This window comes from Apodemus sylvaticus, chromosome 11, assembly GCF_947179515.1.
Source record: "Apodemus sylvaticus chromosome 11, mApoSyl1.1, whole genome shotgun sequence".
Taxonomy (NCBI): domain Eukaryota; kingdom Metazoa; phylum Chordata; class Mammalia; order Rodentia; family Muridae; genus Apodemus; species Apodemus sylvaticus.
In genome coordinates this window covers 36239181-36259260 of record NC_067482.1, presented here as the reverse complement: position 1 = coordinate 36259260, position 20080 = coordinate 36239181, and the positions used below count along the sequence as shown (strand labels likewise).

Sequence of the window (20080 nt, the reverse complement as noted above, 5' to 3'; positions counted from 1 at the left end):
ACAGACCAGTGACAGGATGCAGCCCAAGGTTTTAGAATGAGTCCAGAGCCCCCAATAAGGCTCAGAAGGAATAAGGAACCTGGTGCCTTAGGTGTAATCAAGACAGCAGATAAGTGGGAAGGGGTAGTCACTGTGTAGGCACCGCTCTGAGGGCTTTCTGTGTATTCACTGTAATCCTAACAACAATTATCCTCCCGTGTATGTGTGTGTGTGTATGTGTGTGTGTTTGTGTATATGTGTGTGGGTGTGTGTGTGTGGGTGTGGGTGTGTGCCAACATATGGAAGTAAGTGGCTCAGTCACTCTCCACCATATTTCTAGACCAGTCCTATCACTGAACCAGAGCTCGTCCATTAGGGTAGACATTGGTGTGACACAGGAGCATCCCTGAGAGGCATCCTCTGAAAGAGAAAGCATCCCAGTCCTTTTAGACAAAATGTCCATCGGGGGCTGGAGGGATGGCTTAGCGGTTGAGATCCCTGGCTGCTCTCTCACACAGCGCAGACTTTGATTCCCAGCATCCACAGGGAGGCTCACAATTTTTTGTAACTCCAGTCCCAGGGGATCCAACTCCCTGTTCTGGCTTCCTTGGGAGCCAGGCACACCCCTAGTGCAGATGCACATGCTAGCACATAATCACGCGCATGAGTAAAACAAAAAATAATGAAAACCTTTACAGGACATACAGCCTGCTTGAAGGAAATGAATCTGTGGAGCTGGCAGAAACAGGACAAGTGAAGGGAAAAAAGGCTTTTCATCATCGTATCCAAGCCTTTACCCAAGTAATAAAATTATGCTAAATTTTAAAGGGCAAAATGAGGACTGATTTTTAAGGACTGGATCATTTAACACTAAATAAAAAAATAAGATGCAATCTCACCCCCTCCAACTTCTAAATGCCCGCCTAGATACTACAAGCAATATCACAAAGCAAGGGAACTTGGAGAGGGTGCAATGACCAGGCATATGAAGAACAAAAGTGTCTTAGTCTAGCATATGCAGCTCTTCTCTCTGTGATAGGGCTGTGGAGGGAAGAAGGGGGAGGGGGTTGGGTTAGAGAGCAAATGAAGCTAAAGTGCATCCACCACACCTTCAAAACATGCAAAAGCAGATTGGGATGAGAGGCTCTGTCAGGGAACTGTCTAGGCCACGGTCCCATCCCTCAGAGTTGCACCCTGTTTCTCCCTCTCCAGGTGTCTCCACCTTACCCTCACCCTGTGGCTTCAGTGTCGCTTATTCCTTAACCTTCCTTCTCTCAGACTGTCATGGTTTGAATATGCTTGGCCCAGGGAGTGGCACTATTTGGAGGTGTGACCTTGTTGGAGTAGGTGTGGTCTTGTTGGAGTGGGTGTGCCTTGTTGAAGTGGGTGTGGCCATGTTGGAGTAGGTGTGGCACTGTGGGCATGGGCTTTAAGACCTTCATCCTAGCTGCCTAGAAGTCCATCTTCTCCCATTTGCCTTCAGAACAAGATGTAGAACTCTCGGCTCCTCCTACACTATGCCTGCCTAGACACTGCCATGCTCCTGCCTTGATGATAATAGACCGAACCTCTGAACCTGTAAGCCAGCCCCAGTTAAATGTTGTCCTTATAAGAGTTGCCTTGGTCATGGTGTCTGCTCACAGCAGTAAAACCGTAAAACACAGGCCTTTCCTGTCTGCTTCCTTTTGGCACTTATCCCAATTTGTAACAGAGTAACTTATTAGTTGACATGTCGCCCTACTAGATGCATGTGTGCAAATTACAGCTCACAGACCTACTCTGTGCTTCCAGATGTTTATATAAACTTTAACTGCAATACGGCTGTGACCGGTTGGGTATTCGTGGCAACTACGTTCCCGAAAGAGCAACAGGATCACGGACTTGTTGCAGAGACATTAGGACCCACAACATCTAAACTGTTTACTCTCTAGCCCCCTACAGAAGAGCCCTACACAAGATCCAGAGTCCCCTCAGGAAGTGATTACGTCTGATTCGTATGCCACCCCCTAGCAGTACTTTCCATTGAGAGAACTTGACACATCTGCTCACTGAACTTGGGGAAGGAAGACAATGGGGAATAGTGTGTACTCAGTGCTCGAGAACTGCATATCTGCGTGTTCATTTGATCTCACCCACAAACCCAAGGCAGAGAGAGTCCTTGCCTCCCACACAAGGAAACGGTGAGGGAAAGCCGCCAGGCTCACGGAGCCAGTAAGGGCAGAGCCAGGGACCCAAACATCTGTCTCCAGAATCAGCTGCTGACTGCGAGAAGGGCCAGAGAATGCTTCGTTCACATTTTTAGTAATTCCTTAGCTGTGAGTGGAGGCAGCGGGCGGACAGCCAGGAATGTTTTCTGGCTGCTGACTGGACACATATCCCTGAGTGTCATGAATGGCCATTCTGATTATGAGCTCGCAAACATCACCACAGAGCTTCCGTACCCCTAAGCAACACTGAATCTAACTCTCCCTGCCAATAAATCATCAATGGGCATGCCCTGCCCCCACTTCCCAGGTGAAGGACGGGTGTGCATGAAGAAGCCGAAGGAGGCTGAAGTAACTTGCCAAGAGGAGGTCTGAGCTGACAGCAAACTCTCCAAGCCCAGCTCCAGGTTGGAGAACCATTTCTCCGCACTTCTCTGGGCTTCAGCAGGAAGCCAGCCATGCGCACGAAGGCACAGCATGACCGATACGTGACAGCATGAGTTCCTGTCAATTATGCGACTCTGGAAGAGGTGATGTAACTCAGAAGCCTAACATGATCTCCTGTAACAGCTGTTCCACGGAAGCCCAGCGTCCACTCCCAGGACATCTAACTACACAGTGGCACGGGGTCACCCCTACCCCATGATGGATACCCGCTAGGGGCTCTGGCTGATGAAAGTCACAGAAGCTAGCCGGGCGGTGGTGGCACTTGGGAGGCAGAGGCAGGCAGATTTCTGAGTTCGAGACCAGCCTGGTCTACAGAGTGAGTTCCAGAACAGCTGGAACTACACAGAGAAACCCTGTCTCAAAAAACAAAATAAAACGAAAAAGTCACAGAAGCTAACTTCAATTCAGGAACATAGGAGAAACCGTGAAGTCGGTGTCTATTTTCCAGCCCAGAGCTGAGAAAGACAAAAACAGCAACTCAGCCACTGACTACAGGGAACCAGAAACAAGAACTTCAGTTGCAACCCAAGCCCGCCCCCCACCCCGCCCAAGATCCCTCCTCATCGAGGGAGAGAGGGGATGATGTTCCTTTGGCTCCGACTTTGCCCATCTGTCCTCAGCACATTACTTTCCAAAGGGGTGGTGTTAGGGGCGGGGTCCTGGCAAGGCCTGGAAGGTGGCTCCGCCCAGTTTTACAGCAGGGTCCTATCATCTTCCCACTGCCCCAGCCTGCCCTCCCGGTCTCGGTCAAGGTCCCACAGTAAAAACAATGAGCCAGGGGACCCTCCTCCCAGCCAAAGGAGAAGAGAGTCACCATGCCTCACCACCTCCAGGACGCACATCCTTCCAGAGCAGTGCGGCGCCATTAGAGATATTTAATATAACGGGTGGGGGCGGGGTGGGGGGGGAATCAGCAATGTATGGATTGTAAAAGCAGAAATCTAAGCCTCTGCATTGTCTCCCCTCATGCCAAAGAGCGTGGTGGTGGGAGAAGAAAGGTAAGGAGTGAGCAGTCCTTTAATGTTACTTGAAAGTGTGAGCACCAGCACCAGCCAGCTCGGGGAGTGCAAACACCTATCTTTAACAAGTGGCCAGAGCGGTTCTATATCTGTCAGGCTGAGTCATAAAAAAAATTGAGGCTTCTGTTTTACATATCTTTGGGTTTTCATTTCATTTGGCTAGTGATCCTTTTTTTTTTTTTTTTTTTTTGTATTTTACTAAAAGATGTGGGTCTGAGACAGATTGAAAATAGAAATGTAGCATGCACTTGCCCGCAGACTTTGAAAATAATTGCCCCCAAGCAAACCACTGTAATGAGATTGAGTTGTCTTACACGTCTGAACAGCTCCTCAGGCACACTTCTAGTAAAAGAGATGCAAGCTAGGAAAAAAAAAAAAAAAAGCCAAGATTGCCATTTGCCCCACAACCGGCCAAGTGTAAGAGGTTTTCTGTATGACACCTGCTAAGGCACGCTGTTGGCAACACCCGCTGTGCATGCAGCTAGCGGAAGGCGGTTTGGCAAAATCGCCCATAGCTACCACTGCAAGAACCATCTCTAAGAGGTCGAGTCCTCCACTGACAACAGGATATATGAGCAAGTCAGTACTTATAGTTTTATTGGTAAAGAAACAAAAATTAAAAAACCGCTGGGCACAGCAGCACACACCTTTGATCCCAGCACTCAGGAGGCAGAAGTGAGTGGATCTCTGAGTTCAAGGTCAGTCTGGTCTACACAGTACATTCCAGGACAGCCAGGACTACACAGAGAAACGCTGCCTCCAAAAAAAAACAGGAGGAGGAGAGGAGGAGGAAGAGAGGAACAGGAGGAGAGGAGGAAGAGGAGGAGGAGGAGGAGGAACGTGCTCGTTGGCAGAGACCTGGTGGATGAGAGTTCTCTTTACAGAGTACAGGGCACAAAAGCAAGAGGCAGATATGGCAATCCATGGGTACTAAATTGACTGTGTTTTTAAAACCTAGAAGGAAGAGACTAACGGAAAATAGCTTAGAAGTTAACACCTGCTGCTCTTGGCAAAGACCTGGGTTCAGTTCCCAGCACCCACAGGTGGTTCACAAGCACCCTACCCTCCAGTTCCTGGGCATCTGAAGCCCTTTTCTGATCTCCAAAGGTGCCAGGCATACATATGGTGCACATATGTATATACAGGCAGAATATTCACATACACAAAATAAAATAATCCAAAATCAAAAATTTTAATAAATAAAATAAAGATTAAAACTAAGAGTAAACACAAACTTGACTGTGCCTGCCCAAACAACTCATGAGAACACAAAAGCTACAAAGATGGCTAGCCACCAAGGGCAGGAATTGGAGGACACTTGTATTTTTGGACACTTTCCTTTTACACAGTTCAAAATTTTTGCCACATGGACACAAATCACCTATTCAAAGGCTTGACTTAAAAAAAACTTGAAGGAGCTGCATCGTTGGCACTGCATGTCCAGTTAGTAACATCTACCTGTGCACACCAAATAACTCAAACTAGGTGACTCACACTCCGGATGACTAAATATCTTCAGTGGACCATATATCGTCATTATCAGGAGAAGAAAGCACAGTGCATCCTAACTGACGTTTCCAAAGCGTGGCTGTATGCAATCAGCCCGGGCATCCCCAGAACATTTCAGTCTAAAGCCACGGCCCTTCCACCTATTGCCTTCCCTGACGAAAGCCAACACTAGGCTCCAATGAGCTTGCTTTGCACCACCATTCCCATAGGAGAGCGGCATTCTGTTTAGGCCCAGACAGGCCAAGGAAACCTGCCTGACACTAAAGTAGAAAGAAGTCCTGGGATCTGGGGTGACAGCTCAAGACTCTAGACCTGCAGTCTGGATTCCTCTGCTTATGGACAAAGGAGACACACTCAAAACTTTGTAAGTCACAAAATGTATGGGTACCGCATGAAGTGTGAGGCATAACTGACTCCATCTTAGCCCCACAGTAGACTGGGCAGGTAAATTCATGCCTCACCCATGCCATACTGGATGAAAATGGAGTCTGTGAGAGGGTGGAACACTGGATCTTAGACCCAACCAACAACATGGGAAACTCAAACCAGACCTCAGCCACAGGCTTGTCTGCCCTCAGGAAGCTCTCTGAGGTTCAACGGAAATGAAATAAAAAGATTTAAAGAACACTATTAGAGAAGGCGGGGTGAAAATCAGCATTAAGAAGAGACACTGACCAGGACTGGAGAAATGGCTCAGTGGTTAAGTGCACTGGTTGTTCTTGCAGATGAACCAGGTTGGTTCACAGAACCCACATGGCAGCTCAGAACCAACTCAAAGAACCCCAGCTCTGGGGACCTGAAGCCCTGTTTCAGCCTCTAGAGGCCATAAGTAGTCCACAGACGTCCATGCAGCTAAAGCAACCACTCACATAAGATAAAAATTAGAGTCACCGACTGGATCTACTCCATCAGTGTTTCTTAGAGGAAAAAGAATTGGGAATAGCAGGCACCTCACCCCCAGTGTACACACAGAGACACACATACACACACACATATACACATGTACACACATGAACATACAAACATACAGACACAGACACACAGACACACGCACAGACACACGCACATAAACGGATATGCAGACACAGACATACACACACACACACAGACACGCAGACGTGCAGACACAGGCACACACAAACACAGACATGCAGACATACACATACACACTAACACGTCTGTAACCACACATACATACACATACATACACTGGTACACACATACATAGACATACACAGGCAGACAGATACACATACACACAAACACACAGACACATACACATAAATACAGATACACACACAGACATATACACACAGACACACAGATATACACAGATGTGTGAACCCTCATACACTCATACATATATGTATACATATATACACAAATAGACACACACAGACATGTACACACACATTCACATGTACACACATGATTACATGCACACATGTATATATATACACACATGTGCACATACACACACTCACACACAAATGTTTCTAATGTCACTGTACTTACATTTTCTATTTGCCCTCATTTCTCTACTCCATATGCGTCTTCCTAGACCAATGGCCAGATCTCCTCCACTTACCAAAGTGCCCTGGAGCCTGGCATTTAACTAATGGGCACTCACTCGCTCGCTCTCTGGACATCTCCATGAAGAACTCGTACTCCAGGCACAGTGGAGTGGCCAGCACCTCACAACCACCTTCAGCACTGCTTTTACTTTCAGAAGTCAGGCTTGAGGAATAAATGGCACAGTCTCCTGTTACAGCGCAGGGTGATTAGGAGAGAGCCGTGAGCTTCTCTCTCTAGTTGTTGCTCTGACAACAGAAGCAGTGAGACAGACCGGGACCCCTTCTCTGTGAGGCACCCACAGTTAGAATGAAGGCAAGGGATTTATTTATTTATTCTAGAATTTCATACATGAGTGCTGTACTTATGTAATTCCTACCCCTCCGTCTTCCCTCCCATGTTCACTCCACTCACTCTCAAGTTCATGACCTCTTATTCTATAACTATTGTTGTTCACACACACACACACACACACACACGCACACACATATGCACACACTCACATATACACACATGAACACAGAGACATGCAGACAGAGACACACAGACACACATACATAAATGGACATGCAGACACAGACACCTATACACACACACAAACACAGACACGCAAACGTGCAGAAACAGGCACATACATACAAACACAGACATGTAGACATGCAGATAGATATGCATACATACACACAAACACACAGACACACATACACATACACATAAACATAGACATGCACACATACACACAGAGAGACATATACACACAGACACACATAGATATACACACATATGCAAACCTACAACCTACTGAGTCGATTTAGTGTCTTAGGGCTGACAGCTAGGGATCAGATCATCTTTCAGGGAGACAAGACCAACTCTCCCCCTCTCAGCAGCCATCTTGCCTGTAGCTCTGCCTCTAGGGGTGAGACTTCATGAAATTCCAACTATCTACAGGAGCATGTCACCTGGCCTTGTCATTGACCAGGACACCTGCAGATAGATAGTGTCTTACACATAGCTGCACCCGCAGGATCTCAACAAGGAGTGGAGCAGGCTTCTGTATCCCAGTGTCACTACTCCCAAGGCAAGACAAAGTGACCCACGAACCAAATGTGGCAAGTCGAAAGGAAGTTAAGAGCTTTGTGATGAGCTGGGTGTAATGGTGTCTTAACCCTAACACTCAGGAGGTAGACATAGGAGGATCTCTGAGTTCAAGGCCAGCCTTGCCTACAAAGTGAGTTTCAGGACAGCCAGGGCTACACAAAGAAAACCCATCTTGAAACCCATCCTCACACCCCTTAAAAAACAACAACAACAAGCAAACAAACAACAACATAAAAATAAAAAAAAGAGGTGTGTGCTTTAGGCAGACTCTAACTCACTAACTATCAGAAGGAGATTATTATAAAAAGCAACATGCACAAGGCCGGCACAGCTTGCCAAGCACTTACGCAGGGGAGTTCCTTTGATGCCCAAGAAAGCGGGGAGGGCACTTGGCTGTTTGCTTTTGTTGAAAGGATGAGGAAACAGGCTCAGGATATTCCAATACCAAGCCGGTCACCACAACTACCCAGGGGAAAGTCATCCTGTTTCCCTCCTAAGATCTTGTCACTCCAACTGTGCTCCCTCCAAAAGCACCTGCCTCCCCAGAAAGGGGGTCGCACTGAAAAATCTCATCCCAGACCTGCCTATCAGACAGAATCAACATTTTTCACAAGCTCTTTGCATTATATACCCAGAGACACACTGGTTTTTTTTCTACAAAAGTTTGTTTTGCTTTTTTTTTTTTTTTTTTAAGGTAAGCTGGCTTTGAACTCTGAAGCCCCCAGTCCTCTATTTTCCACCTCCCAAGTGCCGAGATTGCAAGTGTGTCCCACTACACCTGGCTACAATGTAATTTTTCTGTTCTACCAACCTATAGATATCCTTACTACTTATTTATCAAAAAATATTTATTGAACATCTATCACCTAAAGGTGCTGGGCACTGTGCTGACAGGTGGGAAACCATGGAAAGATAAGCCTAGCTCCTGCCCTGGTGGGCTGTCAGTCAAACACATGGCTTAAGGCCATTGAGATGCTCCCCGCCCCCCATGGCTAAAGTGCTGGCTACACAAGCCTAGTGATGCAAGTCCAATCTGGGTTCCCACATCAGGAGAGAATAAAAACCTGAAAGGTGTTCTATACATATGCACCCGGTCCCTTAAAAAATAATACTTTTGCTTGTAAAATGTGGTGGTGTAACAACCTCAATAGCTCATCAGAATTAACCATGATGCTTAAATCACTACACACACACACACACACACACACACACACACACACAAAACCAATCTAGACTGTATACACTTTATAGAGTCAGAAATTCTGAATGTAAGGCCCTTTAGCAGCTGAGTATCTAATTTCTACTCACAGAACCACTTTGCAGAATACTTTGACAATTCTCAATTCATATATTGACTCCATTTTCCACTACCATAACAAAATGCCCCAAAGACAAAATCTCATAAAGAAAAGAAAGTCAGGCATGATGGTACACACCTTTAATCCCAGCAACTGGGAGATGGCAGAGGCAGGTCTCTAGGTTTGAGACCATCCTGGTCGGCAAAGCAAGTTCCAGAACAGCCAGGGCTACAAAGAGAAACCCCCGCCTTAAAAAACAAAAAGAAAGAATGAAAGAATAGATGAAAGGCAGGCAAGAAAGAAGATTTGTTTAGCTTATACTTTTAAAATTATATTGTATATATTCTATAACTGTATAATATATTTTTATATATTTTATTACACATTCTGTGGGTGTGCACATGCATGAACATGCATATATATGTATGGGAGCCCGAGTGCTATAGGGGGCTTGTGGAATCAGACAGCGATTCGTGGGGATTGGTTTTCTCTTTCCACCATATGGGTGCCAGGGATTCAACTCAAGTCACCAAGCTTGGCAGAAACGCCTTCACCTGCTGAGCCATCTCTCTGGTCCCAAGCTAATGGTGTTAGAGGTGGAAAGTCAAAACAGCATATGGCAGGGGCTCTGGAGAAGCCTCCTGTGCATGGCTCACAGTGACAGGAGTGCATGTGGCCAGGAGGGATCAAGCTGTGAGGCAAGGCAGGACTAGACAGAGCCCAGAGAAAGGCTGGGCTTGCTCCGAGACCCCTCTTATGACAATTCCTGTAGTTGTTCAGCAGAATCCAAGAAATGCAACATCAGCCCCTTCCTAGGGCATGTCTGATGACCTAACAGCTCCCACAAGGCTCCGCCTCTTAAAGGTCCCACCATGGAAGGTGGGGGGGGGGGGAACCAAGCTTCCAACACACGAACCCGCAAGAGATGCACAAGACGCCTGATACCTGTATCCAAACCACAGCACCTCTTAAAGCAGTAGGTGGTACGCTCTAAGAGAAGAAAATCTACTGTAGGACCCTAGGACAAAGAAATAAAGACCCAGGGACATAGGCATCTGGGACATCCGCTGCGTCCCTATTTCCAGCACAGAGAATTTTTGAAGCTATCGAACCTGCCCTTGAAGAAGAGAACCAATATAGACCCATAGCCACGCTGAAGAGCACTGTCACAAAACAGTGGGCGAGTAAACTGGATTTCTGAGTCAGTCTATTCGCAGCCATGATTGTTGAGCAAAGCTAGAGAGTTGCAAAAGGCAGGACCGGACGGTCTTGCACACAATGTCGTCGGCACACAGCCTAGCAAAGGCGTACGTGGTGAAAGCACTCCAGAAATGGTTTGTTCCAGAAGGAGAGGTGAAGCAAAAAGAAAGGGTGTTGGGAGCTGGTTTTTAAGCATTATGTCTAGAAGAAGAAAAAAAAACTAAATATGGCTACCTATCTATTAACTCTGAAGATACCTAGGTATATGACATGTTACATTTCTTCTTATTTTTGTTGCCGTTTTATGATTGTAAAGTGACATTCATTTTTTTTAAAGATTCTTTTAAAGGCTTCACGAGTGATACATAACCAGTTCTCAAGACACCTCGGGCAGAGAAGAAAATTTAAAAAACAAACAAATAAAAACAAAAACAAAACCCAAAAAAACCTAATTGTTTAATGTCAAGAAATACACCTGGAGAACGGTAACACTCTCTGGCTTTTGAAGTTAAATCACCACCTTAAGTAATTTTACATTGATTTTTTTAAAAAAACCTCTCACATGGCAGGAAATTCGTCTAACCAATATTTTTATTAAAACTCTCTGGCTTTGCTAAACAATCATGGCTGCGAATAGGCTGACTCAGAAATCCAGTTTTCTTGCCCACTGTTTTGTGACAGTGCTCTTCAGCGTGGCTATGGGTCCGTATTGGTTCTCTTCTTCAAGGGCAGGTTCAATAGCTTCAAAAATACTCTGGGCAGGAAATAGAGATGCTATCACCCAGGAAGCCGGTATTTCTTAAATCCTGGTCCTTGGGATTTGTGGGAAGTGGAAGTGAAGGTTAGGCATCTCCAAATGCAGGTTCCAGGGCTCCTGCTTACTCAAAATCTCCTTCCGGAGTCTGGAGTCTTAATAGGAGAACACACAGGTGCGCTCCATTCTTCAGTACACAAAGAACCACCGAATTATAAAGCGTTTCAGCGCCTATTGTGCTCCGTGAGGTGACATTCACAGAGCCCCGGAGTTGGGGTGAAAGGAATGGTTTCTGATAGTGAACACGACACTTGCACCAGGACATTCAAGCCAAACCTGATGAACACTGGCTTCCTGCTCACAAAACCTAACCCAAAGGACAAAGACATGTGCTTTTAGAATAAGACCAGTTTTCAAAACATCTTCAACCAACAACTGGGTCAACGGGAAAACTTCTCAAGCTGTGCGTGCCAGAAGAGGCCTGACATGATTTTCACCAAGGCCAATTTCATTCAAACAAAGCATGGACTTGCACCCCAATGGGGCTTGAATGAGCCCAGCCGGCACAGAAACAGACCCAGAATGAAATTGCTACATCTCCACTGATGGCCGCCACCTCCACGCTGCCAGTGCCCCAGCCCTGAGAACATTTTCATATCCCCCCCACTTTCCCTGACTTTGGCTTTGGTCTCCCTTGATTTTCCTCTCCGTCATCCCAGTCATCCCATCCCCTACGTTCAGACGAAGCCAACACTGATCATGAATTAGAAACATTGTATCACCGGCACACACATGAGATGTTCAGCCTCACTAGTGAAGAATAAAGTGCAAGTTTCAACCACAGAGATGCAATTTCACACCCATCAGATAGGCAAAATGCCACATCTAACAATATCAAGTGTCAGCAAGCGTATGGAGCCACTAGGCCCCCTCCCCCAACCACACTGGCTAGAACACAAATCGGCCCGACTGCTTCAGAGAGCAACCTGGCAATATATTATAGGGGGAGAAGCCCACTCCCTTTGACCCAGCAATCCCCTTCTGGACATTTACCACAGAGAGACTACAAACATTTACACAGGAAGACGAGTTTAAAACTGTTTATAACATTGAAATATACTGAATGAAAAAGTAAGCCCTGTGATTGTTAATAAATTGAATATACAGTTGCACATCCATTTGAAGGAATATTATACAGCAGATAAGCTACAATGATGAATATCTTGATAAATAAACCTCATGATTATTTAATATTAGAGAATTGATATAAGCTCGGATTTACAGAGTTTGTTTAAAACATGTGAGTCAGTACTGTATCTGGTTTGTCAGTGTATACATATCTGGAAAAAGTATGAAATACATGATAAATGCCAAACTTGGGACAATGGCTACTGTGTCTGGGGAGAGGAGCTGGAGATGCTCATGGGAGGTTTAAACTGTGTTTGGTGTAGCTCATTTCTTCCCCGGGTGGAGGTGGGGAGTGCTGGCAGCTTGTTCTGTTACTTCACATACCTTTCTGGATGTTTAATGGTCACCTCCACCCTAAGAAGGAATCCCAGGACTGAGTTTATTTACTCTGTGAATGCTGAAAGGGGGGGTGGGGTATGGATGGGGGTGGGGTGTGGATGGGGGGAGGGCTGGACCAATGAATGGCAAGGCAAGAAGGGCTGGACCAATGAATGGCAAGGCAAGAATTAGGAACCAACAACAAGTCCCCTGTCCGTGATCTGTATAAGGGAACCACAGCAAATAATCACACTCACCACCACCATGGTAAACATGAGATTTACAATGTCCAGGTGCAGATAACCTAGAGAACCATCGAGGGCAAAGGATACATTTCTGCCAGTTTATTTGGGGGCATTTTTTTTTTCTCCAAAGACTATCAAGGTCTTTCAAACCCCTAGGCAAGCATTGATATCACAACAAATGGCAGTTAACTGTTAACAACTTGCAAGAAAGTATTTAGACCATACAAATTAGCCAGATTAAAAGATACCACGGTTTGCAGCTCCTCCAGTCGCTAGCTTTGGACTAGCTTCATGGGGAGTCCAGAGCTCAGACCAAGAAGAGGTATCTTTCTGTTGATGCCTTCCAACTTAACGGCATCAGAAAACCTCAACTAATTGCACAAATACTGGTGGGCAGGAGACCCACATCTAACTAGAGAAAGTTCTCTTAACTGCAAAGCAACAGAAGTTCAAAATTACTTTGAGCTTTATTTAACCCAAATGCATGAAGATTCCACACGAGTGGAAATGAACAGGCAGGACCTAGCATGTGGTGCAGCAGAACTCCAGGCTTCTTACTCAGAAAAGGTCTCACAATCTTCAATTCTAGCCAAATATTGGTGTGCAAATTTGTCTTCCCCCAGGAGTCCAAGGAAAACAGAAAATTCTGCAGACTTAATTGTCAGGTTCTGGCCTAAAATAAACTACAACATATTAGACCTGAAAGGTCAGGAGAGCAGATTTTTTTTTCTCTTTAAACATTAACCCACTTTACCTCAGGCTGCATTTATTAAACACCTAACAACCATCAGAACGGCCCCTCATTCATAACTGTAACCTTTTCTCACTGATACGGTAAACTCCAAGTCCAGCCGCCAGTTATCTTTGCAAATAGAATGCATGAGTCATGGAAATAAGTTATCTCTTCAGGCACATTGTGGGACTGGCTTTTTTATTATTATTAAAGTTCTGGCCATTCTCAAACCATTTGCTCTAGGTACATAGATTTATTAAAATTAAATGATCCTTATAAATATCCTCAGTTTGGGGATTGAGAAGCCTCAGAGAGGACCTGGGTTCAGTTCCCAGCACCGAGAGCAGCTCACAACTGCATGCATCTCAGGTTCCAGGATCGAGCATCCTCTGTGAGCTTCAGGCACACACACACACACACACACACACACACACACACACAATGCACAGACACACGAGCAGGTGGACGTTATACACATAACATCAAGTCCCACGTTTTGCCACCAACATTTTTTGGTTTTAGTTTTTCTTCATTTGAAAGCAACTTCATCCACATTTAAGGATTCAAATCTGGCACACAAATGGGCCTTGGAAAACAGCCTAGAGGTGATCGATGTTAAACCACCAATATCTAGTAAGTGCAGCAAGGTTTGAAACATGTAGTTAGGAACTGAAGTGACTAGGCCAGCTAAGAGAGGAAAGACTTTAAGAAATACTGCTCACTAAGAAACATCTCGGGACCAAAACTACATTGCAGTCTTGCAGGATGAGAAAAATTAAGGTCCCGGATGTATTATTTACCAAAGGCTACCAACACTGTACTGGCTATGCACAGGTTCACAATGTACTGGAATGAGGCTATGCACAGGTTCACACTGTACTGGAATGAGGCTATGCACAGGTTCACACTGCACTGGAATGAGGCTATTCACAGGTTCACACTGCACTGGAATGAGGCTATTCACAGGTTCACACTGCACTGGAATGAGGCTATGCACAGGTTCACACTGCACTGGAATGAGGCTATGCACAGGTTCACACTGCACTGGAATGAGGCTATGCACAGGTTCACACTGCACTGGAATGAGGCTATGCACAGGTGCACACTGCACTGGAATGAGGACAGGTTCACACTGCACTAGAATGAGGCTATGCACAGGTTCACACTGTACTGGAACGAGGCTATGCACAGGTTCACACTGTACAGGAATGAGGCTATGCACAGGTTCACACTGTATTGGAATAAGGCTATGGACAGGTTCACACTGTACTGGAATAAGGCTATGGACAGGTGCACACTGCACTAGAATGAGACTATGCACAGGTTCACACTGCACTGGAATGAGGCTATGCACAGGTTCACACTGCACTGGAATGACACCCAGGCCTACAGCTTCGGTTCAGTGTTGACTATGATCATGTGTTCAGGAAAAATAAGAACCCCACGTAGAAAAGGTGAGACTCGCACAGACATTTCTAGTGGTGCGCATTGGTGTGACCACCTCCCTGCCTCTGAGATCCTGTTCACACCCATCTGTGGGGCTATCACACTCTATTGGAATTGTTTCGCCTTTTCCAGCAACAGGTCACAGGCACAGGACTGACCAAGCTCCTTGGGGCTGTGGACCCATAACTTCACTCATTCAGCACCTGTACACAGTGTGTGCCAGCGCTAACGCTGCTGGTCCCTACATTCGTCAGTACAACATTTCACACCACACACACACACACACATACACACAGACACTGCTGGAGACAAAACCCAAGCCTCAGACAGGCTAAACAAAGCAGTCCACTTCTAAACTACGTGTTCAATGCCCCCCAAAACCTACTACTTAAGACAAGCATCCCGCCCAAACACATCTTAACAGCACTATTAACAGATGAAATGAAGAAGTGACTTAGGCCCGTTTACACCAGTACAAGTCACATTTTCTTCTTTTTTCTCTCTCTCTTTTTTTTTTTTTTTTTGAAAATTTCCTCAATTCCAACAGGAAACAATACAGCACATAACCGCACGATAGCTTCTATTTGTAAGACCATGAAACCTACTGAGAGTGGAATACACCACTCTCAACAACAGAGGGTTATCAGCAGGGGACATCTCCGTGTGCATGGTAGCAGCTGAAGCATTTTCAAAAATTACAACACACCAACCAAACAAGCTTTACTCTATCTCAGCGCACACAGCCATGTGGTCAGACGGACTCGCCCGCCCCAGAGAGCTGATCAGGCACTGCTGAGGCAGGGCATTCACAAGAAGTAAACAAGATCCAAGTCTGAACTTTCAAAGGACAAGTACCTGGGCGGGGAGTGGGAGCACGAGGGGCAGTGAGAGGAAGGAAGGGGGTGTGGAGACCTTAATGGAGGAAGGCCTTGCTTCCAGGCTTGCTGAAGCCCTGCTGGGAGCTCCTTTCAGAGCTAGCTCTGGGTCTATCTTGCTTTATCTTCCCCAAGAAGATAGCATCTTTAAACACTTTCAGAACCCAAATCAAAAAATGTTTAAAATATAACAAATATCTACAGCTCTGTGGTAGAGTACTTGCCTAGCCTGCGAGAGGCTGTGTTTTGAGCCAACTGGTGCCAAATAAACAAATATAAACAAACAAACAACACGCAACCCCCTGCTTGCTCTCCCACTCCTCAAGCCAGCTGACAGCCAAAGGAGAAAGTGTGAACGCCCTGGTGGGAGCCCCAGGGAGAAACAGGGCAGCAGAAGAGGCTCGTAAGACACCCACCTGGAAACAGTTCATGGTCTAGTCAGCTTTTATCTCGCTGTGCAGAGAGAGAGAGAGACGGCAGTCCCCTCAGCACCAGCCTTCTCCGCTGTGAAATGGGATGGGCAGAAGTGACCTGAGTGGCTTTTATAAGGGGCGGGGTTTCCAGTCCCCACCCCAGCTTCTCCACAGAGTCACTCAGCTTGTTGTGCCTAAGTGACCCAATGGGTGGTGTATGCTCAAGTAGGAGAGGACGACCAATTCCCATGCGCCCTCGAAGCATCATGAGAGGTAACATCATGACGAGAAAGAAGGGACTGACCACAGCGGCCGCTTGCTTGCTGAGAATGTACTATGTCCTGGGCCCTGAGCCCCGGGAACTCGCTCCTGGAATGCAGCCATTATCAGCCCATTTTCACAAATAAAAGCTGAGGCAAGGAAGAACCCTGCTCAAGGACACGAGGCTGCTGTGAGGCTGCTGTGTTCAGAGTGGGACGGACTTGAAAGCTGGATGAAGCAGGACACATCTGCCTGTCATCTAGTGCTTAAGGTGATCCCACGCTGGAGGTCTACCTGGGCTAACGACCCCCTGTTTCACAAGCCACAAAGAAATATACAAGCAGGGCTGAACCTAGAGTCTCACATGAGAATGCAAACATTTCTCCACTCACCAGAGACAGTGTCTAAAACAGAAACATATTAGGTTTACTTCACCGCGGGAAGGGAGGCTTTAACTTGGTCACCAGAAGTGTTTATTCTAGTGACATACTATTGGCTCATCCATGCCTCTCTTGTCCTCCCAGAGGCTTGTCTCCCTGGCTGAGTTTCACTGAGAAAACAGGTTGTGACATTCTGTCCAGGTGTGTCAAGAAGTCCTTGCTGCAGCAAGGGCAAGAAACAAGCCGGAGGCGGACTTCCCCGTGGGACATGTGGACATGCCTGCTCTCGGGTTCCACTGAATGCAAACTGGACAGGCAGAGCCCCACAAGCAGGCACTGAGCCTCAGAAGGAGCCCGTAGGCCTGCGGCCACCCCACAGGCGGGAAATACAGCAATGAAGCTACTGTGGTTTCCCAGTTCCCCACAGGAGCTCAGTCACAGCAGAGACACTGAGAAGAAATGCATTGTCCTCTCGGGGCATCTAGCCGCATTAATGTCACTGAACAGGAAGAAGCAGGAAACCTGTGTCTTCCAGCAGAAAGGGAAACCAGCAAGGCTCTAGGAGGCATCATCTAAGGAGACTTGTACCAAGCGGGCAGCTAGCACTCCACAAGCTCCTGCATTTGCTCTGCCGGCCTTGGCAAAGAGCAGAGAGACGGAGAGCTGGAGCCAGCCCCAGCAGGTCTCAACTCCACCTGAGCTAACACATGGCTCCTTAATGCCCTGTGCCATGTGTTGATCTTGCAACAGAATGTGGGACAGAAGATTTAAAGAGCTATATGACGGGGGAAGGGCAGCCAGATCACCTTACCTGAGGCCTATTTAATCAGGCCTCCTCAGATTCCTTCTAGATGCTAGTATTACTATCTAACTTAGTGACGGGGGTGAGGGGTGGGGTGGGGGTGGGGGGATGATAATTCCCCAAAATGGCACCCCCCCCCAAAAAAAACAATAATGTTCCAGTTTGAAGGGGGGAGGATCCAGAGAGTGCGGGCACAGCACACACCCTCAAGTCCCACACACTAAAGGTAATGCCTTACCCCAAAGTGACCTCCCTAAAGCTCTCATAAGTAGGGGTGCCAGCTGAGGACACTCAGAGGACCCAAAGGATGGAAACTGGTCCCGAGGAAACTAAACAGAATCGGGAAGTAATGGAGGAAAACCAAATTAAAGTGACCTCTGGGTAACAGCGCCCCCAACTCTTGCCCCCCCCCCCCCCATCCCATCAGACAGGCAAGCAGTGCCCAAGCTAAACGGAGAGGAGGCGGGGCAGGATGACCCCTGGAGACTTCCTCACACCCACAGCCACCTCACTCCCAGGGCCTGCAAACATTCCTGCTGCCTTACAATCTCCTGCATGCAGGTGGGGAAACTGAGGCCTCCAGAACAAATTGCACGGGATTTTCCCATACCAGGTTTTAGTTTGTCTCTCTAACCAGATTCTTCACCTGGATATGTGTGTGTGTGTGTGTGTGTGTGTGTGTGTGTGTGTGTGAGCTTTTATGTCTATCCAATTTCTACTGGTAAGAGCACTGCTGTTGCAAAGTGAATACAATCAAGGCTGAACTCCAAACGGAGCAGAGGACAGTCAGTGAGTCCAGTAAGGGTTTATTTACTGCACCAGGAGGATCTACTTCCTCCCACTCCTGGCTCGTACCCTCGCGGTCCTCCCTCGCGGTCCTCCCTCGGGACATCGGTGTGCGGCCACCTCGCACCCTCCACCCCCACCCACCGCCCGTACCGCAACTCGAGGGCGGGGGCATGGAGCCGCCTTGGGGATCCCTGGGATCCGCTCGGGGTCCCCGGCTGGGACAGAGGCGGGGGACTGCGGTCAGCCAGCCCAGCCTCGGGGCCGGGAACTTCTGGTCGCGCGGCCCCCACGACCGCGGCGCGCCTGCAGCTCCAGCCCGGGGTTCCCTTTCTTTGCCTGGCTCGCTGCGTGCGCGACCCCCGGAGGCTCGGCGGCCACTCACCATATTACAGATGGAGGCGATGTTTCGGACAGTCATTAGTCTAAAGGTTGCAGCGATCGCGCACCGCCATCTTTACCAGGGGAAAACGGGACTGTCCATGGTGGCGCGCAGCGAGGCCGGGTGGCGGCGAGGCGGCCTGGGGCCGGCTTGCAGTGGGGTTGGGCGAGCGAGGCCGGGCGGCGGCGAGGGCGGGGCGGCGGCGCGGGGCGGGGAGTGGCGGAGCGACGCAGCCGGGGCCGCGGCCGGCGGGAGGAGGAGCCCGGAGCCGGGAGGCGCCGAACCGGGGCCGCTGCCTGCCAGGACCCGCTCAGCTAACCCCGCTGGAAGCCGTTCTTGCTCCTCCGCCCTAGGGTCCCACTCCGTGCCAGCCGCACCGCGAGACCAGCCCCCAGCAGACCCAACACCGCGGCCTTTCCGCCCAACCCACAGCCGCACCAGGCACTGGACACTGGCCGATCGTGGGCTGGGGACCTACACCTCGGGAACACGGGCGTGCTCGCTTCCCGATTTCCCTCTGCGTGTTCCTGCTGTTCTCCAAAAAGCCTTGGGCTTTAGGGGTTAGCTAGTGGAGGATATAAGTGTGTAAGGGAATAAGGGTGACTGTAGTCCAACTTTAAAGTTTCTCTCCAGGGTTCTAGCCAGATGGCATCCGCCGGAACCCGAAAAGTAAAATGGGACCAGGACATGGGCGTGGCCAGAAAGCCCTGGCCAGCAGCAACCCAGCTTTCTGGGAAAAGGTTCCCCAGAAAGGAAAGAATTCCGGTCTAGGCAGACACACTCAGGAGATATGTGACATTAGCAGGTACAGAGGAAATGGCCAGGTTCTGGGCGGTACTAGAAGCTGTCCAGGAAATACCAAAACTTTCCTATCGCACCCCCCCCTTCGGAACTCCTAATCTCAGTTTTATGAGGTTGGGTGCTGTTTGAGCTTTTACACGTTCCTGCAGAGGCCAAAACTGGAGGGTGCACCTTGTACACCGCTTGAGGGATACGTTCGTGAGAACTGAAAAGAGTCCATTTCAAACATGGGGAATAATTATGCAGACAAGTTTGCAGTCCCATACCTTCCACGGTGAAGCTGTGCATGTGAGACATGATAAATTCCCGAACCAATGTATTTTGTGGGAAATTAAATTAGGAGAGAAATTAATATAATTGAAGACAACTT

At 47.8% G+C, this 20080-nt stretch overlaps 1 protein-coding gene across 2 annotated transcripts in view; it reads right to left on the bottom strand.

Moving 5' to 3' along the window:
* Positions 1-19099, bottom strand: part of Usp46 (ubiquitin specific peptidase 46) — a 71784-nt gene extending 52685 nt beyond the window's left edge. The window contains exon 1 of one of the 2 annotated variants that reach the window (XM_052198526.1): positions 18913-19099. In XM_052198526.1, coding sequence (XP_052054486.1) covers positions 18913-18948 — 36 coding nt within the window. In that variant the 5' untranslated portion in view covers positions 18949-19099. Of the gene's footprint in view, positions 1-16301; positions 16387-18912 lie in introns of those variants that run through there. The other variant, XM_052198527.1, reaches the window with a different exon arrangement.
* Positions 19100-20080: the final 981 nt, after the last annotated feature.